At 37.8% G+C, this 27,371-nt stretch overlaps 1 protein-coding gene across 2 annotated transcripts in view; it reads right to left on the bottom strand.

Annotated features, from left to right (window-relative positions):
• The window catches only part of LOC150082837 (solute carrier family 66 member 2), a 30,339-nt gene extending 11,750 nt beyond the window's left edge, over nt 1–18,589 (bottom strand). Inside the window, exons 1-3 of one of the 2 annotated variants that reach the window (XM_090376853.1) lie at nt 18,366–18,589; nt 15,004–15,140; nt 4,021–4,095 (exon numbers count right to left, since the gene is read on the bottom strand). In XM_090376853.1, coding sequence (XP_090232979.1) covers nt 4,021–4,095; nt 15,004–15,140; nt 18,366–18,568 — 415 coding nt within the window. In that variant the 5' untranslated portion in view covers nt 18,569–18,589. The remainder of the gene's footprint in view (nt 1–4,020; nt 4,096–15,003; nt 15,141–18,365) is intronic. The other variant, XM_090376854.1, reaches the window with a different exon arrangement.
• Between the last annotated feature and the right edge of the window lie 8,782 nt (nt 18,590–27,371).

Consider the following 27,371-nt stretch of genomic DNA (forward strand, 5'->3'; position numbering starts at 1 on the left):
CGGATGAACGATTTTATTTGCCACGTACCCGAGACATTTCCGCTTCTGACCATGTGCCGATTGAACCACGTGGAGAAATACCACGTGTGCAAGTACCGTGAACCTGCTATTTAAGGAGATGTTGCAGAAAGTCATATTACTGTTGAAGAAAGAGCTGACGCTCTCAAAAGCTCCAGGTTTTTAGCGCTCTTAATTTTACATTTTAGCTTATTTTATGGTAAACGATCTTTTATTAGTTTTTAGTATTCCGCAATATACAATTATTAGTTTATTGTAAATAATTTGTTTTTATACTATTTGTAAAAATTTTAGTTACAGTAAATTTTGTTCAATGGTCGGTGTATGAGTTTATTTTCTAGATATAGTCCTTAAGGGTCACTGAGTAAAGCTGGGTTCCATCACAAAACACTGCTGTTAAGCCCCCAGAGGAAGAAATTACAACTGTCTACTAGACAGTTGTAATTCCAGAGAAGTGATCAAGTTAACTACAAGACAAGAAGCCTACCTAATACCTAATCTGAAGACAAACATGTTATACAGTTTCTAAAGATCTTGCATCATGTATCCAGCAAGAGATCATTAAGTTATGTCTAACGCTTTACCACAAGTGTGTTGGCCATGTATCTTTTAAAGACTCCATGACGGTCAAGTGACTTTGTCATTTCTTAGCCATTTGAAAAAAGCCAGAGGTTCAATTTCACTATAAAAAATTCTATAGAAAGGTGTTTTTCACTCAGGGCATATTTAACCAGTCTTAAACAGTGGTGTAGGTTTCTCTCCTACATACAAACATTGAGTAAGCTCAATGTTTGTATGTATGGCATTTTGTATGGCATTTTTCCTCTTGCTCAAACTGCACACATCAAAGGGCATAAATTCAAGTTGAGGAAATATGGTTGCAAGGTTTAGCTTCAGCCAGTGAATGGCTCACTGTTGGAACAAACTTCCATCTGTTATTGTGGAGGTGGTTTGAATAAATTCAAGGAAGAACTAGACAAATTATTGGAGGAAGGGGGTGGACTAGTGATATATATATATATATATATTTTTTTTTTTTTTGGCTGATGCTTTATAAGCTTGCATCAAGTGCCAATAATAATAATGCAATCCCAGTATTAACATACTCCTTTGGGGTCATAAATTGGACTAACACCAAGCTGGAGGATATGAGAAAGGCAAGAACAATAATGACCAAGAGCAGCCAACGTCAGCTGTGGAGAGACTGACAATTGCTCAGAAAGGAGGAAGAGGCCTAATAGACCAACAGAAAACAGCGATTAATAACCTGAAGGATTACACAGCAGCAATCTACCAGACCATAAGGAAGATAGACAAGCAGTAATACCCCACTCAACCTAAGCGAGGAGTCTCCTCCCACCCAGATGGCACAAACAAAGCTAGAAAGATGGGCAAAGAGGACACTCCATGGCAGACACTATAATGACCTCACAGATAAAATTGCTTCCAATGCATGGTTCACGAGCAGGATGTTCTTCCCCAAGACTGAAGGATTCATGCTCGCCATCCAAGACCATGTAATCAACACCAGAAACTATAGAAAATATATCGCCAAGGAGCCTGGGTTGTCAGATGGCACATGTCAACGATGTCACCTGGCCTCAGAAATGATCCAACATATCACCGTGGGATGCAAGGAGTAGACACAACCAGGTAGCCAAGATAATACATCAGAAGCTAGCAAGGAAATGCCAGTTGATCAAAGAAAGTGTACCGTACTACAAGTATGAATACCAAGCAGTACTAGAGACCCCACCCCATAAGCTGTACTGGGAGCGTGCCATAATAACGGATAAGACAATCCCACACAACAGCCTGGACATAAACCTTGTGGACAAGAAGGAAAAGGCTACCTATCTGATTGCCATAGTGATACCCAACACTGGCAGCCTCCAGAAAACCCATGAGGAAAAATCAGGAAGTACACAAACTTGATCATCATGTCAACCACCGGTATGGTGCCAAAGATCCTACATAACAGCCCAGTAGCAATAGGTCTCCCAGTGAACATCTACAAGGAACTCCAGAAAGTCACAATCCTGAACACCTGTAGGATAGTCAGAGAGTTTCTCAACCAACAGTAACACCAGACATAACAATTATCCTGTGTACGAGGTAGCAGTACCCGTCACGGGGTGGGAGCCCCCCATCAGAGAGAAATAATAATAATACACAAAAAAAACCAGCCTAGGACTGGTGTAATTTACAGACATGGTGTGTAAATGGATTAATTGCCATTACAGACTAAGGCCAGGATAGCTCACGACCTTAGTCTGATTACCTCAAACAGCCTAACCTATTTGAAGATATGGTCCCACAACTCTGTCACCAAAAACAGACCAAATTGTATCAATACTGTTTTAACACCAGGATTGTTCAAATGTTTTGACATCTGGTTGAAGAATACAAACATTTGCAGACTACTACATGTAATATGTGCAAATATTTCATCAGCTTATAAGGGTGATTTTGGGGTGGGGGGATATTTTAGTGAACTGATCCTCTGTTGATACTGCTTGCTCATTCCATGCATCATACTTTGTAGGGCTAAGTGACAACCACTTCCATTGTATGCTATTAATTTGTAGCCAATTTTGGTTGACCACTGCTATCCAGAACTGTGAATTTTTTGGATGGATTGTTATTCAAAAATTTCAAGCCATTCTCTCCAAAGGTAGCTAGTCCGCTGCAAATATTTTAAATGACATTCACAGTTCACCATGAATGTAATTCCAAATTTGTGCAGTCATCTGATACTTGGAAGAATAGCTTTGGAATTTATGAATGATAATGATGCAAATATCTGGCAGCCCACCGGTTAGGCCTGATACTCTTATTTGCTAATAAATTAATATTAGCCAAACTTGTTATGGTGTCAAGTATGGCTGGGATGTATTATTTCTTTAATTTATTTAGTGAAGCAAAAATAAAGAAAATTAATTGTTTTTTCATGTATTAAGTGTCTTTTGTGTCATACTGTGCATCAGCCAGTCTGTCCAGCAGCTACGGTTATTAACTTTTTTTTTTAACATTAATAAAAATTTTGAACAGCTTCCCAGGTTTAAGAACAATTTCAATATCTATTTCCCTACTAAGTCATATCAACCTTGCAAATGATTAACACTGGAAGACCAGTGTTAATCAATTTTATGCACCAGTTCGGTGGGCTGGTACACAAATAAAGAAAAATCAGTGTTTTTTTTAATAACAATCACTGTATGGTTTAGTTTTCTGATATATATATATATATATAGAGAGAGAGAGGAAAGCAGAGAAATTTATAATTGGTACGGGTAGCTGTAACTATTTTACACTTAACTTTGTTGTTGCTTCGCCATTTTAAATCACTTAATGGATCATTATTTATTTCAAAGTCTCCTGCCACACTGAAGTACCTCTTCATTCCATGGATAAAGAATGCAACAGAAAAGGCTTGACATAAGTTAACATTCTTTTTCAACTTCAACTAATTTCCAATTATTTTGTTAACTTGTTTGCCAGTGGGGTTTTTTTTTTTTTTGAAAATCTGACATCTGCAACCACACAAGCTTGGCAAACACAAAACTAATTTTTTCTTGGCCTTTATACCAGCTTCAGATATGTAATTATCAATTAAAAAAAACATACAGAAAACTTCAAACACATGCCGATATAAGTATCAGTACTCTGCCTTTGTAAAGCACTTTCCCACCATAATGGTTTAGGACTAAACTAAAAATCTAAAAAAATAAAATTATTTTGGCTGAAACCAGTTTTTCAAAAATATATTTTTATATATTTGGGTAAGTATGGTTAGTTAAAAAATCCATAAACACAGGAAGCTGTCATGACTTGATAGTGTGCAGATCAATTGCATTCTTAAATAAACCATTATGTGAAAAGAATACATGCATAAGAAGTTCATTTTTTAAATGTATCAAATGAAAGAAAATAAATAAGGAAACTGGGAGAAGGAAAAGAGGAGCAGCTCTTTAAAGGTTGAAATTACAAGGGCAAACATACCCCAAAAGTCTCGAGATGAAGAAGGAGGATGTAGTTTAGGCTCTTCAGGATCCACAGCATCCTTGTCTTTATTTTCTATGGGGGTGGTTAGTATGACAGAGATTTTTAATCATTTTTGCTTTGATTAATTTAAAATAGAAACTTCTTTCTATAACAAGAAGTGAGTTTAATTATTATTTTAATAGAAAAACTTTCATTACATGACAATGCACAAATAATAACATGGTTTTGCATATTTATATATAAAAATATTACTGAACTGAATCATCATAATATAATTATGAACAGCAAAAATAAAAGCTTAATTCAGTTATTCAGTTAATTTACTGGTTTTCCTAAAGGGATAGAATTTGCAAGAAGTCTTAATTTACTTCTTTTTTTACTGAACAAATATAGTATAAACTAAAAGTCAACCCAACTTAAAAAAAAGTCAACAGAAAACTAAGTTTATATGAGATGATTATTTAATATTTTATATGTTATCTCATATAAAATATTAAATAAATCAATGTAAAAAAAACTATGTATATGTGAGTAAAAAATTAACATTGGCCAGTTGGTTCATTCCCACCAATACCATTTCATTTTTGATTCTTCCATCAGATTTAGTATTAGTAGTGACAAAGTTATGTAAGGAAGCAAGCTTATGCGGCATCAGAAATAAAAACAAAAACTACCAACTCCATTTGCCCACCATCTAATAATTTATCCATTCCTTTAAATTTATTCAATTACTCTCTGGTTTAAAACAAAATTCACACATTTATCTTCTGCAACCATTCTTTTCCAGTTTATATTTATGTCCCCTTATATGATTCATCCAAAAAAGAGTAAGGAAGCCATCAGCATTTACTTTACTCATTATATTTAAGCCTTAAATTCTTCAAGTCTCACAGGGGTGCCTAGTTTATATATGCCGTAACTCAAGTCTTTCTTAGTAAGAATATTCTTTTTTTTTGTCCCATGCATTGTTTCACTTTTGAATCAGAATAAATGAGAAAGATTCACTGATAATAGAAGAAAACTGCCACAATATTAATGGAGTGAAAGTTGGAAATCAAAATGTTAAATTATGACATGTAGATAATTTAGTATTATTATCTAAATCAGAAGAAAATTTACAAAAATTAACACAAAACCACTAAATCTATATATGAATGTTCCAACTAAAGCTTTGTGACAGCATTATTAAAATTCTAATCTTTTTTCTCTGTACCTGTTTTAACAGATCTACATCCTTCCTAAAATGAGCCTGCCAAACTTCTATGCAGTACCCATTGCCTTGTATAACAGGATAATCACCACCTCTGCTGGTATATCAATGACAAAACCTCCCATGAGCTTTCCTAGCAGTCTGTATAGACTACTCAGAGAACTTCTATTACCCCTATTCTTTTTAATTTTTCACTATCTTAACTCAATAGGTTTGCTATTCTGGGATTACTGCTACCCACAGGCAGTACCTTGCATTTATCAATGTAAAATCTCAATTGCCATTTTTCCAGCATCTTGTTTGAGTAGCATACTCTGGTTACATTAAGGGCAAGTTGCTACAATGAGATTGCAATAATGACATTAAGGGCAAGCTGCTATCATGGATAAAAGGATGGTTGAGTGGGAGAAGACAGAGAGTGGTAATTAATGGGCACTGTTCTTTGTGGACTAATGTTATTAGTGGTGTCCCCCAGGGTTTGACATTGGGCCACTGTTGTTTTGTATATTTATCAATGATATTGATGAAGGTATATCAAGCTTAAAGTCAAAGTTTGTAGATGATACAAAGGTTGGCAAGGTTGTTAATAACAGTATGCTGCTGCAACAGGATCTGGAAAAGTTGGGCAGATGGGCTGAGAAGTGGCAACTGAAGTTTAACATTGAAAAATGCAAAGTACTGCATATGGGTAGCAATAACCCCAGAAAAATGAACCAACCGGGTGGTGTTACACTCAGGGTAGTGGAAAATGAAAGAGACTGGGGGGGGGGGGTAATATTGCAGTTGTGAAGTTTGCTGAGCAGTGCAAACTAGGGCTTACAATACCGATATCCCGGTCATTTTTTTCCGGTATTCAAATACCGGTAATGATACAAAAATACCGGTTTTTTGGTAAGGAAACTGGGAGAAGGTAAGGAAACTGGCAAAAATACTAATTTAAAAAAATAGCATTAGCATTAGTAGAGCCATATGATGCAAGACAGCAAGCTTATGCAGAATCAGCCAAAAAAAAAAAATGCTCCCATTTCACCTCTCCCGTTCGTTCCAAATGCCTATCCTGCTCAGCCTTAAATTTATTTAGGCTATCAACTTCCACAACAAAAGATGGAAGTCTGTTCCACCAACCAACTACCCGCTGGCTAAAGGCAAACTTCTGCACATCTATCCTACAACCATCTTTCCTCAATTTGAATTTATGCCCTCTCAGGCAATTATTCTGAGCAAGAGGAAGAATCCCATCAGTATTGAGCATGCTCAAACCATTCAAAGCATTATACACCTCAATCAGATCACCTCGCAGGTGCCTGGTCTCCAGACACTGTAATTTTCAAAATTTAAGCCTTTCTTCGTAAGAGCAACCCTTTGTTTCATTCACTAATCTTGTTGCCCTTCTCTGTACTCGTTCCAACAGCTCTAAATTCTTCTTAAAATGAGGCCTCTAGACCTGTATACAGTACTCAAGGTGTGGCCTGACTATTGCCTTATACAAGGGGATAATCACCTCCTTATCCCTGTTAGAAAAATTCCTGTATATCATTGACCAGACACCATGAGCTACCCTTGCAGACCATCTGCACTGCTCAGAAAACTTCATATCTGCCTGCACAATTACCACCAGGTTCTTTTTGTTCTCTACTACTGTCAGTGTAGTACCACAGAGTCGATACGTTACTCTGGGGTTACTGCTTCCCATATGTAGTACTTTACATTTGTCAATGTTAAACTTCATTTGCCACCTCTCAGCCCATCTGCTCAACTTTTCCAGATCCTTTTGCAGCAGCGTACTATCATTAGTGTCATTAACAACCCTGCCAACCTTCATATCGTCTGCAAACTTGGACATTAAGCTTGATATACCATCATCAATATCATTTATTAATACAGAAAACAACAATGGACCCAACACTGAACCCTGAGGGACTTCACTAATAACATTAATCCACAAAGAGCAGTGTCCATTGATTATCACTCTCTGTCTTCTCCCACTCAACCATCCCTTTATCCATAGCAGCAATTTGCCTCCAGTGCCACACACTGCCCCAATTTGTGCAGCAGTCTTCCATGTGAAACAGTATCAAAGACCTTTCTAAGATCCAAATATATGATATCAAAATTATTCTTTGCATCCAGTTCCTTTGTGACTATATCATAGTATCCAATCAAATTGGTCAGGCAAGACTTTCCTTTAACAAAACCATGCTGTGTCCGAGCTATAACTGAAGTCTTGTCTAGATGATCCTGCAATGCTTCTTTAACCAGTGCCTTCATTAATTTAATTTCCCTGGAACAGAAGTTTAACTAACACATCTGTAATTACCTGTGTCTCCCTTTGATCCTCCTTTGTGGACTGGGGTCACATTTGCACATATCCAATCCATGGGTACCTCCCCTTAGTCCAAGGAAGCTCTCATAATTATGGCTAAGGGTTTGCTTACTTCCTTTGCTGCCTCCTTTAATATAACTTGATAGATTCCATCCACTCCCGATGCCTTTCTTATGTTTATCTTCAACAATTTCTCCTCCACTTTACTCTCAGCTATTACAAGATTATCTAGCTTACTGCCAGAGTTTTATACACCTCTGGCATTTCCCTCCCTGAATAACTCCTCATGTGTGAATGTAGATGCAAAATATTCATTTAGTTTGTTAGCTACCTGAACAGGATCATCAACAGTTGAACCATTGATATCAAGTGGACCAATCTGATTCACTCCTTCCTTCTAGAGTTCACATAAGTAAAGAATTCTTTGCTGTTTTTCTTTGCATCCTTTGCCAAAGATTTCTCGTAATCTGCCTTCGCCTGCCTAACCTCCTTTGTGACTTGGTTACAGACCAGCTTATATCTATCATAGGCTTCTGTGTCACCTGTTATTTTTTATGTATCCCATGCATTTTTATTCTCTGTCACATGTCTAATTAGTTCATCTGACATTCACTTAGGCCTAAATCTTGAACAATATTTCTTAGTTGGTATGAAAAGCCTAGTAGCTTTCATACCAACTAAGAACAATATTTCTTAGTTGGTATGAAAAGCCTTCCAAGATTAATTCTTTGAATGGTTCCCAATTTGAATTTGCTGTTGGTAATATCATCAGTTGGTCCCACCATATAGAATTTAAATACTGTCTCAGACTACCATAGTCACCTTTACGAAAGCAAAAACTCTTCCCTTTACCCTTGATGGCAGTTACCTCTTTTAGTAAATCCCACTTTAGCATACCGTGATCACTGTCACCTAGTGGTTCCTTTATCTGCAGATTCTTAATGCATGAAGAATCACTACTGATAATCAGATCAAGAATATTACTCTCTCTAGTTGCCTCTCGAACATGCTGCTGTAGAAAACAGTCATCCAATAAATCCCCAAATGCCTTACTAGTGTGTGAGTGACCAACCCACAATTTCCAGTCAATCTCTGGGAAATTAAAATCCCTCATTATTAGACACTCTGATTTACTGGCCCACTCTAATTTCTCTACACAATTGCTCATTATACTCATCAGATTCATTAGGCCTAAAACACACACCTACTCTCATTCTTCCATTCCCAGTGCTTATGTCACACCAAACAGACTCAACATTGCATTGTCCACCAACATCAATTTGATGCACTTCCTTAGATTTTATGTGTTTCTTAACTAACAGCAAAACCCCTCCTCCTTTCCTGTCCTGTCTATCCTTTCTGTACACATTGTACTCCCCAAATTCCAATTCTGCACTGCTTATGTCTGTGTGACACCACGTCTCTGATGTCCCAACAATATCTGCCTTTGATGTCTTTACCAGCACTTCAAGCTCATCGAATTTATTAACTATACTCCTAGCATTGGTGTACATGCAAGTATACATGCACCTGTTTCTACTCTTAGTTACCCTGACACAGCCCATGTATTTACTTGTTCCACTATGACTCCCGGCAGTCCTGAAAATCCCTATTTCCTTGCTTTCCAGGCTGCTGCTCAATTGCATTTCAATAGAAGCAGTGCAGGAATCACTTTCACCTCTGCCAGCGGCTACTGTTAATCTATTAGTTCGTGTACCCCCCAAAACTAGCAGTTTTCTGACCCACCTAACTCTGCCTTGATAGCATCAGCAAATATTCTTGCACCCTTTCTATTTAAGTGTATCCCATTCCTGTAGAAGCAGTCTCTCCTGTTAACAAGCACAGACCAGGCTGAGAAAAATTCTACCCCCTGAGCCTTGCACAATCTCTCCAGGGCCGAATTGATCGACAAGGCTCTCATCATATACTCCCTCCTATCGTGTCTGCGCAGGATTGCAGACACTTTCAAATTTAACCCTAATTCACGGCTTTTTTTTTCAGCATTCGCTTGTACTTGTTAAGTTATTCAGCTGGTCTACTCTTAATATCATTAGTGCCAACGTGTACAACAATATCACCCTTTGTGCCCTTAAAAGATGATATCTGCTCTACAACATCATTAACCTTTGCCCCACGGCAGACATACCCTGGTCCTGTTCCATCTATCCTTTTTACACAGCATGTTCCCAGTTTCCCTGACAACAGAGTCATCTACAACTAGTTCCTTTGGGACCAGCGCATTCTGCCTTGGGGGTTGCCGCTGTTTTGTTTTGTGTAATGTTCGAGTGCAAGCTCTGGCATTGATGTGGGCAGCTGGGAGCTTGATGGGCCCCTCAATTTAAATCCTTCAAAGGCATCCACCCTGTCTTTCAAGCTCTCATATAAGCCCATAGCAATGCTGAGTTGGTGCCTGATTTCCTCACACTCCTTGCATCGTGCACACACAAAGACATTCCTCTTGGCAATATCATGTTCCGTTCCTGATTGCTCCACAAATTCAAATTCAATAAAATTCCAACACAAAATATAACCCTAAACTTATATCCCAATGCAGTTATAACACTATATATATGTATAAATATATATATATATATATGTATAAATAAATATTGTATAATAAATAAAGTATGTCAAAATATTTGTCTTTGGCGACACTGTTCACAATAAAATCAGTGTTGGCATTCGAGGTGAGCAGACATGCTTCGTCAGGGCTCCTCAGTTAAGTGGATTGGATTACTGTTGATTAGTGCTTTTAAATATTTGATTTATTTAGCTATTGTTGGATTATTTTGTTATAGGTTTTCCTATAACAGTTTGATTTTTATAATATTATTGATATAATTTTTTAAAGTTAATTTTCATTGATATTTAGCTAATTTTATAATGGTAGTTACAAGATCTGCCTTAAACACGTCACAGAGTATCGTGACTCAAACGGAAATAGCCGATGGCAATTTACAGGTGAGTCATGATTTAATCCGTTGCAGAATCTGTGGAATGTTTTCCAAGGTAGACCTGGTGACTAATCATAGCTCACCTGGGGATTCTTTTCTTTGTGATCGATGTAAGGAGTGCACCGATCTTAAATTACAATTTGGTGCACTGATGGAACAATTGAGTCACTGAAAAAAACGGGTGCTTGCCCTCGAGAATAATGCATCTGGGAACTCGTCAGGGACTCAAGACTCCAGCAATCTACCAAGTGATGCACTCCCGATTTGGGCCTCAAAACAGAAAAACCAAGTGCAAACTACTCTGGTTAAAAAGGACATTGTTTTATTAGGAGACACCATTGTCAGGGAAACGGGGAATATTTTTTGTAATAAGGGTAGTTGGAGTAGAACCAGGGTATGTCTGCTGGGAGCAACTATTAATGATGTCACCAACTGATTGTCAGATTTTAAGGGGGGGGTAAAGAGAATATTATTATTCATGTGGGGGACTAATGACATTAAACATACACGATCTGACGATTTTTTGGAAAAATACAGGACCATGCTGAGGAAATGCCGCGAGCTAGGCCACAATGTCTGTGTCTGCAATTCTGTCCAGACACGACAGGAGGGATTATATGTTAAAAGCCTTGTGGATTAACTCAAGACTTGAAGGATTTTGCAAGGCTTTTGAGGGGAAATTTCTATCAGCATGGCCCACACTTGTAGGTAGAAGGAATTTGTATTGTAGAGAGGGATACACTTAAACAAAGGTGGTACAAAAGTTTTTGCTAGTATTATTGAGGATACCTTAAAGGTTCAGGGAAACTGCTGGTTGGGGGGGGGGATGTGGGTAATACTGACAGCCGTTTATCTCATAATATTGGTCAAAGTAACTCTTGCACTACCTCAAGAGTTCTTATCTGTTACCCCAACTGGACATATTATCTAGATGTTCTGGGGGCAGAAACGTTTCAAGTGAGCGGGTAGCTAATGCCAGGGATGAGAGCCTAAAAAACTTCAAAGGTTGTGTTAGGGTAGTTAAATATACAAGAACAGTAAGTCTTATTTGTTTATATAGTAATGTTAGAAGTGTCGTCAATAAAATGAGCGAATTCGAACTGCTGGTTAAAACAAGTAACGTGGATATAATAGGGCTTACGGAGACGTGGTGCCACCCGGAAATTGGGGATGATGAGTTACGGCTTGTATAATGTATTTAGGAAGGATAGGGTAGATAGAAGGGGTGGTGCTTCTTATCAGAAGCAGCCTGAGTGCGACGATAGCTTTCCCGGATTCAGACATTTCACATGCTAGTATAGAATCTGTATGGTGTGAGATAGTTGGAAACAAAGGTATAATGTGAGTAGGAGTAATCTACAGACCAGGTGATTGTGAAGATTATGACGAAAGCCTCTACATGCAAATTGAATGCGCAAGTAAGCATCAATGTCTTATTATGGGTGATTTCAATTTGCCTCTAATTGATTGGAGTAAATGAGAAGGAAACTCAACATGGGGAACAAAATTTTTAAATCAACTAGATGACTGTTATTTGTATCAACATGTCAGGGAAAGTACTAGAGAAAAGAATATCCTAGACCTCATCATCACCCATGAATCAGATGACATAACAGGGCTGACAGTAGAGGAACCAGTAGCAGGAAGTGATCACGGAGTTCTACGGTGGATGATGATGAGAGAGGTAGCAGCAGTAAAAGGCAAAGGAATGGCTTTTAATTTCAGAAAAGGAAATTATGATGCCTTAAGGTACTACATGGCCTCTATTAACTGGGTAGATATCGCACAGAGAATGAATACATTTGAACTGCGGTATGCTTTTAAAACATTAATCACAGATGCCTTGAATGCATATTTACCATTAAAAAAATACTCCACGAGGAGGGTTCCAAGTTGGATGAATAGTGAAGTTGCCACATTACTTGAGCAGAAAAAGGTGGCATGGAAAGGTTACAGAGCAATAAAAAGTACTGAAGCCTATAACAGCTACAAGATGATCTGTAATAGAGCCACAGAAAAGGTTCGACAGGCAAAAGCAGTTTATGAGAAATCACTAGCAAACAGAGCAAAGAGGGGGGATATGGAATTCTTCACATATATAAATACCAAGAAGAGCAGGACAAACCAGATTGGACCTTTAAGTAAGGGAAAGGGGATAGTATTAAATACACCAGCTGCCATTGCAGATGAACTCAACGGTTATTTTGCATCGATATTCACAAATGAAAAACCTTTTGTGGCAATGGGAAATTGTGGGAGCGAAGTTGAAAAATATGTAATTAATGATATTGAAATTTCGCATGATTATTTAATGAAAAAAACTTTCGAACCTACAGGCCAGTAAAGCTCCTGGAGTTGATGGAATATACCCTATAATCTTAAGGGAGGCGGCAAGTGAGTGAGTGCATTGAACCGTTGAGGCTAATTATGCAAGCATCACTAGACTCTGGGGAGATTCCCTTGAATTGGAAAAGTGCCAATGTATCTCCCATACATAAGGGTGGCTCTAAGAGTGAAGTGGGAAATTATTGACCTGCCAGTCTGACTTCAGTGGTAGGGAAAATCATGGAGGCAATGATTCAGGATCATTTGGATCGAACTGAAATTCTCAAGGATACTCAGCATGGTTTTGTAAAGGGAAAATCATGTTTAACAAATCTGGTTTGCTATTTTGAAAGAGTCACTCACAAGCTGGATTTAGGGAATAATTTCGACATTGTTTATTTAGATTTCAGCAAAGCTTTTGACTCAGTCCCACATGAACGGTTGCTTTATAAGCTGGAACAGGTTGGAATCACTGGGAAAATCCTTAAATGGATAGCAGGATGGCTTCAGGGCAGGAAGCAGAGGGTTGTGATAAATGGCTATTCCTCAGATTGGGTTGATGTAAGAAGTGGGGTTCCCCAAGGATCAGGACCACTGTTGTTTTTAATTTTCATAAATGACATTGATGAAGAGATATAGGGCGTGATGTCTAAATTCGCAGATGATGTTAAAATTAGTAGAGTAGTTAATGATCACTGTCAAGCTGAGCTCCTTCAGAGAAACCTAGATAGACTTCAGGAATGGTCAGAAAAATGGAAGCTATGCTTTAATCCAACAAAGTGTAAGTATTATACCTGGGAAACAGTAATCCCAAAATAACTTATTCACTTGGTGGAGTTCAACTAAACCCAGTACCGGAGGAAAGGGACTTGGGTGTTACGATATGGTCAGACATGAAATTCTCTGAGCATTGTAAACAGATTGCAAGGAAGGCCCATGGTGTCATATCGGTGATCTATTGAACTTTTGCAAATTAGAGATAGGGACTTGATAATCCCATTATATAAGACTTTTGTTAGACCACACTTGGAATACTGTGTTCAAGTATGGAGACCGCACTTAAAGAGAGACTTCGAGCTTCTTGAAAGGGTGCAAAGATGGGTAACTCGCCTGGTCAGATCGGCAAAAGGGCGTCCTTATGAAGAAAGACTTCGAATATGTGGGTTGCAGAGTTTGGAAACTAGACACCTTAGAGGAGATTTGATTGAGGTGTTTAAGGCTCTGAGAGGCATCAGTAAAATGAATGAGGGCGAAATTTTCAAGATTATAAATGATGCTAGAACTAGGAGACATTTCCTTTTCTTTTATTAATTATTATTATTTTTTTATCATTGTTTTATTTGGGTTTTTTTTTTGGCTGGTGCAGCATAAGCCATAGGCTTTCTTGCACCATGCGGCCATTACTAATACTACTAAAACCAGGTCACTATTTATTTAGTAAAAAAGTACAATTCAATTGACAATGAAATTTAATAAGATTAATAAATTTTACTGATTAATTGATACTACTATACTCACTATCTAGTTTTCCGTTAAACACTACGCTATCTAGTTCAGTGCACATGTATCGTATAACAATGGTGGCAAGTTACGAACAGTTAATCTACGGACACGAGGTATTATTTACTTTCCAAATCGCGCTATCTAAGTTCAAAATAAACCAAGGAGCTTGACTAGGTCTATAAGCTACTTATAGAAAATAATTTAATCTAAAAATTAAGTCAATAAAGCAGCTAAATATAATTAAAAACTTTGCGTTTGCGGGATCTGCAACACTTGTCCAACACGTGGATTTGATACCCTTACCGATACTAAGTAATAACCTACAAAATCTCTATCTAAATTCAACTTAAACTAAAGTATTGTTACTAGGAATATAAAGCAACTCTAAGAAATAAATTAATGTCAATTTAAGTCAATAAAAAAGCAAAAATCATTCTCTATTAGCTGGAGCCGTAAAAACTTTGCCTGCTCACATGTACTCTAGCACACACTCCTATGATAATATGCTGTATAAAGGATAAGAAAATAACATACATAGTATGCTGCAGAATAAATAAAACATATGGATATATGTGATAGTAACAGATAAATTTGCAGACGGCAAAAGGAAGCAAGGCATTCTCTTACTTTGACTCTTAAAAAAAATATACTAGATATTTACTCACCTACAAAAGTATGCAGTTTTCCAGGAACAATCTGTGTAGACTTCCTTGTTTTTACACATAAATGGATCATTACTAACATTCCAATATTTGTTATTATACTCTGCAATAAAAGAGTCAACTCAAACTGATGGCCAAACCTGTAATGAAAAGAGCAAGATACTGGATTATAAAACTGCAGTTATGATAACCTTAATACAATCGTTGTAGTACTAAAAGTACAACCTCAAAAAAATGACATTTCTTGAATATTTTTTAAAGGGTAGTCAAATGTACAAGGAAGAGAAGAAACGGGCTATTGGACCAAAGAGAAAAAAAAAACTATCACAGACAAGTTCTGGATTTATGCATTATGTTAAATTAAATAATTTCCAAATACCAATTTCTTTGTTTTACATATTCTCCAAACTCATTGCTACTATATATTTGTAACCTATAAAATCATTTGTTTTAGCAATAGTATTAGCAGGGCCATTTTAAAGACTCTCAGAGCCCCCTGGCAAATTTCCAAATGTGGCCCCTATTCAGTTTAAATTTTGTTTTAATTTTTTGCAGGGTCTCTCTTAGTTGCATTCCTAGCATTCCACCTAAGTGAGGGCCCCCGATGTCTGCCGGATGCACCCATGCGTTAAAACGACCCCGAGTATTAGCAGTGGCAAATGATACAAGAAAGCAAGCTTATACAGCACCAGCAAAAAAAGAAGAAAAAAAAAAAGTCTCCTATTTCATCTACTCATTCTCTCCAATGGTTTGTCTAGTTCTTCCTTGAATTTATTTAAACTATTAACTTCCACAACAACAGATGGAAATTTTCAGTTCTGCAAATTTCAGTCTGGAGATTAGGCTCCTGCAAAGTGATTTGATTAAGGTGTTTAAGGCTTTGAATGGATTAAGCAAGCTCGACACTGATGAGATTCTTCCTCTTGCTCAGACCACACACGAGGGGACACAAATTCAAATTGAGGAAGGATGGTTGCAGAAGAGATGTGCGGAAGCTTGCCTTTTTTAGTAAGCAGGTGGTTGATTGCTGGAATAAACTTCCATCTGTTGTTGTGAAGTCGATTGTTTAAATAAATTCAAGGAAGAACTAGCCAAACCATTGGAAGAAATGTATAGGTGAAACGGGAGGTATCTTTCTTTTTTTGGCTGATGCTGTATAAGCTTGCTTTCTTGCATCATTTGCTACTGCTAATGCTAACATTACTATTATCTCTTGCCACAATGCTACTACATAAATATATATTTATTTAACCTTTGAAATAAGGTCACAGAACTAATACTAAACATTATGGATGATGTAATTTAATTTTACAGCTAAACATTATCAACAAAATATCTCTAAATAGGCCTACAAGGCTGGGACAAACCATGTTGATGATTAAGCTTCACACCAGCCAGAAGATAAATAAATTGAATACTGTAACTAAAAACTTTATTTACAATAAAATAAGTATAAAATATATATTTACAATAAAAATTTAAAAATTAAAAATATACAAATAACACTGATAAAATATACTAAAAACCTAGAAATTAAAAGCGATAAAAATTTGCTGTAGCTTTCAGAGTTAGCAGTCTCCTTCCTCAGCAGCATACGTCTACTGTGCGGCACATCCTTAAATAGCAAGTCCACGGTACATCCTTAAATAGCAAGTCCACGGCACAATCACATGGTTCCACGGTTGGACCTTTCCATTTGCGCACTGGGACCGGAAATGGATCGGGAGCACGTTAGCTGAAACCGTTCATCACATCCAAGGACAATGGTTTCCAGAGGGGGTGTAGACGTACATCCCTATCCCTATTAATAGTATTGCTAGCTGCCCCAATACGTAAACTCTCAAGCCATTTACGGTCCCAGAACCCCTGTGCATGATCTGTGATGACAGCATCCTCCGGAGAAATTTGATGTTGTTTCTCCCAGAAATGTTCAGCCACAGCAGACTTCCCATAATTTGCGGACTTTATTGCGTTTGCATGCTCCCCCAGCTGGTCTTTCAACCGCCACCCCGTCTCACCCACATAACACACCCCACAGTCCAGGCATTTCATTTCGTACACCACCCCACTGCTGGCTTCTTTGGATATGGGGTCTTTTACTCGAGACGCTGTGTGCAACCTCCGACCTGGGAGTTGCACACAGCGTATCTGACACCCCCGAATTATATGTGCAATGTGGTGTGAAAGGCCCGGATAGTAGGGAATGTGTGCGGTGCTCACAGGGGCGAACTGCTCATTACGGGTGGACTCGACTCCTCTAATGGCTCTGTCCAGCACCCTCTGGGGGTAGCCGCACTTCTTGAGGTCTGCTGTGACCCAAACAATTTCATTATCTCTATCCTCGGAGGTGCTGCAGTGGGACCCCCACCCTATCTATTAGAGCCTTAACCACACTGTTTTTGTGTTGGCTGGCCTGTGCCGAGGTATGATGACCCCTGACACATCGGCTTTCAAAATACCTTGGACTTAAGCCTGCCGCCTTCTCTAATCACCAACATGTCAAGGAATGGCAATGTTCCCTCCACTTCCACCTCTGAAATAAATTTGATAAAAGGGGAGAAACTATTAAGTACATTAAGTACCTGATCCTCCCTCCCCCTTTGTATAATGGAGAATGTGTCATCAACATATCTCCTCCATCTACACATGGGAAATTCCAAATCCCCAAAATTCCTGACTTCTAACTCCTCCATAGCTAAATTGGCCAATATGGCACTGATGGGGCTTTATTGCATGCAAAAGCAATAAAGTCCACAAATTATGGGAAGTCTGCTGTGGCTGAACATTTCTGGGAGAAACATCAAATTTCCCTGGAGGATGCTGTCATCACAGATCATGCACAGGGGTTCTGGGACCGTAAATGGCTTGAGAGTTTACGTATTGGGGTAGCTAGCAATACTATTAATAGGGATAAGGGTGTACGTCTACACCCCCTCCTGGAAACCGCTGTCCTTGGACGTGATGGATGGTTTCAGCTAGCGCGCTCCTGAGCCATTTCCGGTACTGGTGCGCAAATGGAAAGTTCCAACCGTGGAACCATGTGATTGTGCCGTGGACTTGCTATTTAAGGATGTGCCGCACAGTAGACATATGCTGCTGAGGAAGGAGACTGCTGACTCCGAAAGCTACAGCAAATTTTTATCGCTTTTAATTTCTAGGTTTTTAGTATATTTTTAATTTTTTATTGTAAATATATATTTTATACTTATTTTATCGTAAATAAAGTTTTTAGTTACAGTATTTAATTTATTTATCTTCTGGCTGGTGTGAAGCTTAATCTCCAACATCAACAAAATAGTATGATTTCAATTTTTACATTTGTTATTTTATTTTGTGATGTGAAAGAAGTAATAATATTTGCTCACCAAAACAGTATCCTTAAAGTATTTGCAACAAGAAGAGTAAGACATACAAATGTAGAGAAACCTTCAACGTTCCCAGTTTTTTTGATGTCACGATATTGTGGTATGAAAGGAATAACTCCTCCAATCGTCATTATTGTAGAAAATGTCCATGAAACAACTGCAGTTAGAGAAAAATCTTGAAAATGTTTTCCTACTTCATCCATTATGGAGACACATGACTTTTGACCTTCTTTTATAGAATTGCAATATTCTTTTTAGAATGCTTCAAATAGCTGAAAAAACAATATGCAATATTATAGAAATATATAAAACTTATTTTTTAGAAAGGCATTTATCATTTCTAGATAGAGTTCAAATAAGTTTGTTGAAAAATAATTGCTGCAACAGTTTCTACAACAAATGAAGAAACTGCATTTTTTCCAGCAAGTTGAAAAGTAGCCCACCCATTCCCACAGTATGTTGTCTACAAGGTTTGATTGTATGCAAGGGTCGTAAGGTTTGATGAATTTTGAAAAAAATTAATTTTATTCCATGAAAAATATTTACATTGTTAAAATATGTTAATATTCTTTAATATAATCTCATTCTGTAACCACACATTTGTTCCATCATGGCTATCAATGATCAAAATAATTTTGGAAGTCTTTTGTGAATGCTTTTAGGCAGTTCATGGACTAATTGGATTTCTTGAACTGACTCATTTTTCTTTTAATTTTGGAAATAGCCAAAAGCTGCATGGTGCTAAATCAGAAAAATAAGGGTAGTGCAGCATGATGGAAATGTTTTTTTTTAGCCAAAATTTGCCACACAGCGAGTGAGTGTGACATGGTGCATTGTTGTAAAGAAGGAGCCAACCATTTTTTGATCATTTACAGCAGAGTGAGTCTCTCAACTGTTTTTAACTACTTGGTAGTTAGCTGCATTACTAGCGCAGTTTGCGAAACAAATTCTGTTAACATATCCCCTTGTCAAAAAAATGTAATTAGTGTGATCTTCACATGTGATTTTTTTTCCACACAGCAAGTGAGTGTGAGATAGTGCATTGTTGTAAAGAAGGAGCCAACCATTTTTTGATCATTTACAGCAGAGTGAGTCTCTCAACTGTTTTTAACTACTTGGTAGTTAGCTGCATTACTAGTGCAGTTTGCGAAACAAATTGTGTTAACATATCCCCTTGTCAAAAAAATGTAATTAGTGTGATCTTCACATGTGATTTTGAATATCAATCCATTTTTGGCTTGGAGACAATGTTTTCCATTGGAAGCTCTGAACTTTGGTTTCTGGGTCATATCCAAGACTAAATCCATTATGAGTTTCATTAAAAATGAAGAATCCAACATAGCTTTCTTAAAAAAACTAAGATGAAATGAGGATTCAGTGTTGTTTTCGATCTCAAGTGAGAATGTGGAGCTAACTTGTGCTGCTCACTCACCTCATGCCTAAATCCTTTGTCAAAATGGCCTAACTCAACCAAATGAAAAGAATGTCTCCTGGGCAATGTCTTGAGTGGTCAGTTGTTAATCCAATAAAACGATAGTGCAGTTTTCATTGATGTTTTAATTGTTTTGGGATTTGATAGGTGAGCACTTTCCTTCTTCATCAAGCAAAATCCTCACTTAACCTTTGAAACTACTTGAAAACTGTAGTTTTCACAGTACTTTCTCCGTAAATTGTAACAAGAATTTTATGTGCTTCTGTTACTGACTTTCCAACCTTACTCAAAATTTAATGTTTGCACATTGTTCAAATTTTGTCAGTATACATGACAAATGAGAAAAACAAATGTTCATTCAAAGCAGCATTCTGCTAGACTGCCACATAAGTAAAACCTTGGTGTATATATATACCATAGCACACCAAGAACCCACTCATAATATTATCTGTATGTATTCAAGAATTATGAGATAATTCACTATTTTTGGATCAAACCTTATACAGGGTGTCTCAAAAATACACGGCATAACTTCAGGAATGAGTTCCTTATATGTAGACAATAAAAATATTTTATATCAACATAGTTCCGGAAATGCTTGGTTCCCGAGTTATTAATCGGAATGTCTTATCTCCCACAGGTGATTTCCTTCATCACAAAGTACTGACAGAATCTGGTGGTTTTCCATTCCGACCATGTACTCAAATCAGGAGCAAGTGGATATGCACTTTATGTACGGTTTGGTGGACGGCGGCAATGCTATGGAGGCTCGTCATTTGTACCACAAACGAAACGATGTCCAGACAGGAAAACGTTTGAAGGTATCCAATCGCTGCCTTTGTCAACATGGGACCTTTACACCTCAATGCTGCCAACAGAGGATGACCAAGATCTACAACTCCTGAAGTAGAGGAGGAGATTTTGGATGTTGTGCATTCCACTCCTGGAATCAGCACACGCAGAATAGCAATGCAACTGTCTGTTCAACGTTCGACTATTTGGAGAGTGTTGCGAGAACACCAACTGTATCCTTACCATCTGCAACGGGTACAGTCTTGTCACCAGCAGATTACCGTGCGCGAGTAATGTTCTGCCAGTGGTTCTTGCAGCAGTGTGGTACAACTCCTCACTTTCCTGCCTTAGTGATATTCACAGATGAAGCACAGTTCACACAAGATGGAATTCAAAACTTTCACAATCAGCATGTATGGGCTGAAGAAAACCCACATGCAGTTCTTCCATCAGATCACCAACAGCGGTTCAGCCTCAACATCTGGGCAGGTGTTTTTGGTGTAAGTTATTTGGGCTCCATGTACTTCCAAACAAACTCACAGGGCAGGCGTACAGAAGCTTTCTGGAAAACAACATGCCTGATTTCTTGGACGACACGCTACTGACCATTCATCAACAAGCACACTTCATGCCCGATGGCACTCCCGCACATTGCAGCCACCTAGCCCACAATTACCTAAATCGAAGGTTTCCTGGTTGGTGGATAGGTAGAGGTGGACCAACCGCTTGGCCTCCACACTCACTGATTTAAACCCACTAGATTTCTTGTGGGGCCATTTAAAGTCATTGGTGTATTCGACTCTGGTAGCTGATGGGGAAACTCTCCGCAATTGAATTGTGGCAGGTTGTGAGACAATACGAAACATGCCAGGAATTTGCCATCATCTTCACGAGTCCATGAGACGTCGATGTGAGGCTTGTATTCAGGCAGAAGGTGGACATTTTGAACAATTACTATAAGGTGATGTGAACAGTTAAGTGTCATAGACAGACCTTCAAAACTCAGAAACCAAGCAGTTCCAGAACTATGTTGATATAAAATATTTTTATTGTCTACATATGAGGAACTCATTCCTGAAGTTATGCCGTGTATTTTTGAGACATGCTGTATATCCTGTCTATTTAAAGACCATACAAAACTCTTGTTGCTAATAAAAAAACACCTCAAAATCACAATTCTTCCTATGATGTACAGGTGAATCATGAGTCACATTACACTTTTATATTAAGAGAAAGTATGGAACTGATTTATACATATATATATATATATATATATCACTGATTAAATGACAAAAAAAAAGACCTAAACTGTAACCAAAAATATTTCCAAACATTATTTTTCAAATTGGTGTTCCTTGTGCCTCAACACCTAAAAGCTTCTTTAAGCACAGGTCGACATACTTTTCTTGTTAGTACATGCTTAATTTAGAAAATTCTGCAGTTTTTTAGAATGTCTAAAAGTACAGGTTTATGGCCCATGGAAAAAAACATGGAGGAGATTAATTGGGAGACTGAAGGTTCTGTTGGCCTATATGTTCATATCAAATACAAGTATTCATTTTGAAAAGTGACTAGAACCTTTTTTTAATTGGATAAAAAAAAAAAAAAAACAATAAATGTGTTGTGGAAGACTTGTTTAATAAATTATGCACATTAATATAATATAAATATATAATATTATTAAGATATTAATACTGGATGGGGAAGGGTAGATTGGAACATATTAAGTTCCGGTCAACCCTTCCCCATCTCTTCCATCATGCAGTATGACTGATGACTTTAAAGGTTATGATGGACATCATGGCGAGATCCAATCTTCCTTACATTTCAAGGGTACAGCTCTAAAAAGGTGTTCACAGGCCGAACCTATTGGTAACTCTTTAGGGGGATTCCGGATCAGCTAGTGTATAATCTTGCTACCTCTATTCTGCCAGATAGTTACTGGAGGGAGTCCGAGTAGTGTGTATGTGGAGGGGGGGGGCATTGTCGAGGCCACGTTATGTCTAAGATCTGGGTATATTCTTTTTATCATGTGTACACTACATCCAAAAATTTCATTACATCATACAGCATGTCACCCCCCCACTTTTTCTTACTATTGAATACAACATGAATTGTCAAAATAATAGAGTAAGCTTATCTGCAAAAAGATCTATACCTCCCAGACACTTCCTAGTTCATTTCAAAAATATACGTATATACAAGGTCTCAATTCTAATCTCAACGATGCCCATTTCCACTTGCAGTCTGCCAAACAACATGTACTTTTTCTGATAGAATCTCAGTTATCGGTTGATTCAACTACTGCTCATTTCAGTTGCCCAAATTATTCACTGTATGATTCCTTTTGCCTCAAAGGTGGTACTTGTGCATATGTCCGTTCTGATATTCCCTGTCAGAGACTTGGTAATTTGGAATCTCCTCTGGCTTAAAATCTCTCAACCTCATTCTGTCAAATTCATCTGTTGTCTTTGTCGTTCTCCCAAATCCACTAATCACTTGGAGCTCTTCAACTTCCTCTCTCTTTGCAACTTGACTTTCTCCAGTCCAACTTTCCTAACAGTGAGGTAATTTTCCTTGGTGATTTTAATGTTCCCAATTCCAGCTGGCTTCAGTTGTCTAGTCACACAGACCCAGCTGGTCAAGATGCTTAGGCTTTTGCAATTACTAATGACCTTGCACAGATTGTTCATTTACCTACAAGAATACCAGACAATCCTAACCATACAGCCAACATGCTTCATCTTTTTCTCACACACAACCCTTCTAAGTACACGGTCGAAGTAAGTGGTCCTTTAGGCACCCCAGATTACAACTTAGTGATTGTATTCTTCTCCAATGGAGCTTTTATCTCATGGCTATTCCCAACATTGTTGTTTGGCTTACAAGAATGCAAAATAGGATGACCTATAAGATTTCTTTTCTTCTTTTCCTTGGTCGGACTACTGTTTCAAAACTTCTGATGTCAATGTTTGCTCAGATCATGTCAGTGAAATTATTCTTGTAGGAATGGAATCCTTTATCCCACACTCCACTTTAAAATCTCATCCTTTATCTAAACCTTGGTTTTCCAATAAATGTGCTAAGGCCATTCAAGAGAAGTGTTGCATATTGTAATTGGCTTGTTTCCAATTCTTCAGTTTCATTTTCTGTCTACACCAAAGCTTGCAACAATTGTAAAGCAGTTATTAATCAGTCCAAACTAGATTTTGAACAGGCTAAGAGTAGAAAACTTGCTTCTTGCCCTAATGGTAGCCGAGCATTCTACTCTCTTGCCAAAGCTATTGGCCGCAACTTTTGCCCATCTCTGCCCAACTTCTGTCAAAACCAGATGGTTCTGTTGTCACTTCGGCCAAGAATAAAGCTGGCCTGCTAGCATGCCATTTTTCTTCCAACTCATGTATTAATGATCTTTGTAAAACACCTTCTACCATTCCCAACACGCTCCATCCAATGCCTCCTGTGGTCTTCTGTCAAAAGGATGTCAGGAGGATTTTGACGAATCTCGATGCTTAGAAAGCTCCAGATCCTGATGGTATTTCTCCACTTGTTCTCAAAACCTGTGCTCCTGAACTTACACCTGTTCTTTGCTGCCTTTTTTCACTTTCTTATTCCAAAGATGTTTTTCCTTCTGCTTGGAAATTTGCTCACATCCAGCCAGTTCCTAAAAAGGGTGACAAGTCCCTCCCATCCAATTATCATCCCATTGCAATTACTTCTACTCTTTCTAAAGTAATGGAGAAATCAATTAACTGCCAACTCTTAAACTACCTAGAAACCTTCCGTCTGATCAACAATCGCCAGTATGGATTCCATCAGTGTCGATCCACTGGTGATAATCATCTGGCTTATATTACCCATTTATGGTCAAATTCAATGGAAAAGTTTGGTGAAACACAAGCAGTTGCTCTAGACATCTCAAAGGTATCACCTGTGAAGTAATACATATATGCACACAGAAAAAAAAAGAGATAAAAAAGAGAGAGAGAGAGAGAGAGACTATCTTCTTACACTGAATGGTAAGCTTCATGTTATTATTATTATTAGTGGCATATGATGCAAGTAAGCAAGCTTATAATTCATCAGCCAAAAAAAAAAAAAAAAAAAACCTCCCACATCCCTCCAATAAATTATCTAATTTTCCTTGAATCTATTTAAATTGTCTACTTCCACAACACCGCCTCCTGGCTGAAAGCAAACTTCCACACGTATCCTGCAACCATCCTTCCTCAATTTGAATTTATGCCCTCTCGTGTGTTTAGTCCAAGCAGGCAGAAGAATACTATCAACACTGAGCTTGCTTATCAAGAAGGATGTAGAGCTGCTGGAACGAGTACAGAGGACAACAAGATTAGTGAATGGAACAAAGGGTTGCTCTTATGAAGAAAGGCTTAAGTTTTGCAAATTACAGTGTCTGGAGACTAGGCACCAGCGAGGTGATCTGATAGAGGTGTATAAAGCCTTGAATGGCTTGAGCATGCTCAATGCTGATGGGATTCTTCCTCTTGCTCAGAATAATCACCTGAGAGGGCATAAATTCAAATTGAGGAAAGACAGATGTAGGATAGATGTGTGGAAATTTGCCTTTAGCCAGCAGGTAGTTGGTTGGTGGAACAGACTTCCATCTCTTGTTGTGGAAGTTGATAGCCTAAATAAATTTAAGGCTCGGCTGGACAGATATTTCAAACGAACGGAGGGGTGAAGTGGAAGTTTTTTTTTTTTTTTTTTTGGCTGATGCTGCATAAGCTTGCTTTCTTGCATCATATGCCTATTCTAATACTAATACTATCCATTCAAAGCCTTAAACAACTCAATAAGATCACCTCACAGGTGCCTAGTCTCCAGATGCTGCAATTTGCAGAACTGAAATGTCTTGATAAGACTACCATTTCATTCCTCTCACCAATCTCACTGTTTTTTTCTTCACTCATTCCAGCAGTTCTGCATCCTTCCTAAAATGAGGCCTCCAGACCTATATGCAGCCTAACCACTGCCTTATACAATGGGATAATCACTTCCTCATCCCTGCTAGAAAAGTTTCTGTATATCATAGAGAAACTCCATAAGTTGTCCGGCAGCCTGTCTATATTGCTCAGAGAACTTCATATCTTACTGCACAATTACTCTGAGGTGTTTTTCATTTTCCACTATCCACAGTGTAGTGCCACCCAGTTAGTATGTTAATCTGGGATTATTGCTACTCCCATATACAGCACCTTACATTTGTCAATGTTAAACTTCAACTGCCATTTCTCAGCCCATCTGCCTAATTTTTTTAGATCTTGTTGCAGCAGCCTACCCTGATTAATTTCATTAACTACCCGTCAATCTTTGTATCTTCTGCAAACTTAGACATTAAGCTTGATATACTTACATCAATGTCATTAAATATACAAAACAACAATGGTGCAACACTGAACTCAGGGGAATTCCACAATAATATTAGTCCATGAAGAGCAGTTTCCATTAACAACCACTCTCTCTGTCTTTTCTCACTCAACCATCCCTTTATCCAGAACAGTAACATGCCCTTAATGCCACGCTACTAATTTGTACAGCAGTCTTTTATGTGCAACAATATCAAAATCTTTCAGAAATCTAAGTATATGACAGAATTATTTTTTGCACCCAGTTACTTTATTATTGAATCATAATTCCTTATGTCACCCTTGAGACCTTATATCCTCCTTTGTAAACTGGGGATACATTTGCACATCTCCAATCCATAGGGAATGTTCTTAAACCCAAAGATGCTCTCATATAATTATGGCTAAGACTTTTCTTACCTGCTTTGCTGTCTCCTTTAATATAATCGATTAGATTTCCATCCACCCCGGGTGCCTTTTTATGTTAATTTTCAACAATATCTCTTCCACTTTCCTCTCAATTATCACAAAATCATTTTGCTCACTGTTAGATTTAGAAGAATTTGAGGAATTTCCCCTCCTAAAGAATTCCTCATATGTGAATGTAAATAAAAAATACCTATTCAGTTTGTCAGCAACCTGAGCATGATCATCATCAGTTAAACCAACATCAAGTGGACCAAACTGATTCAACCCCTTCCTTCTACTATTTATGTAAGGAAAGAAATCTTTGCTGCTTTGCTTTGCATTCCTCGCCAGAGATTTCTTGTAATCTGTCTTAGCTGCCTGACCTCCTTTGTGATTCGATTACAGACTAGTTATGTACCATAGGCTTCTATATGACCTGATAATTTATATGCAAACCCATGCATTTTTTTTCTCTGCCACAAGTTTCATTAGTTCATCTGACATCCATTTAAGTATAAGCTTTAAATGGTATTTCTTAGTTGGCATACTTTGTTAAATCTGGATGTAAACTGAAATCCTCCTGTGTACCATTCTCCATAAATACTCTCTAGAAGATTATATTTTCTGCTTGCATTTAGATATAGTGGATTCTGGTTATTTGGGCTACCGGTTAATCAGGGCAGCCATTTATTTGGGACAAATCTTAAAGAACAGAAACTAATCGACAAAATAGCCAGGATTTTTTCCCGCTTAATTGGGACAACATGCCGTTTAATCAAGGCAGGAGACTCGAAATTACCCTACAATTGTCTCCGCTCCTACCACATGGTCTGGGCGGATTTATGGAGGTCACAACCATAAAACAATAAAAACAATTAGCAGTTTCCAGTTTATTGGGCCTTTTCTGTTAGTGCAATCTATTATAAACGGATAGTAAACTCGATCTTATTGAATTTGCGATAATACCAACAGTTGGAATTCTGTGAGTTTTTACATTATTATGGTGAA

The sequence above is a fragment of the Mastigoproctus giganteus genome, chromosome 7 (genome assembly GCF_048544385.1).
Source record: "Mastigoproctus giganteus isolate SK-2022 chromosome 7, ASM4854438v1, whole genome shotgun sequence".
Taxonomy (NCBI): domain Eukaryota; kingdom Metazoa; phylum Arthropoda; class Arachnida; order Uropygi; family Thelyphonidae; genus Mastigoproctus; species Mastigoproctus giganteus.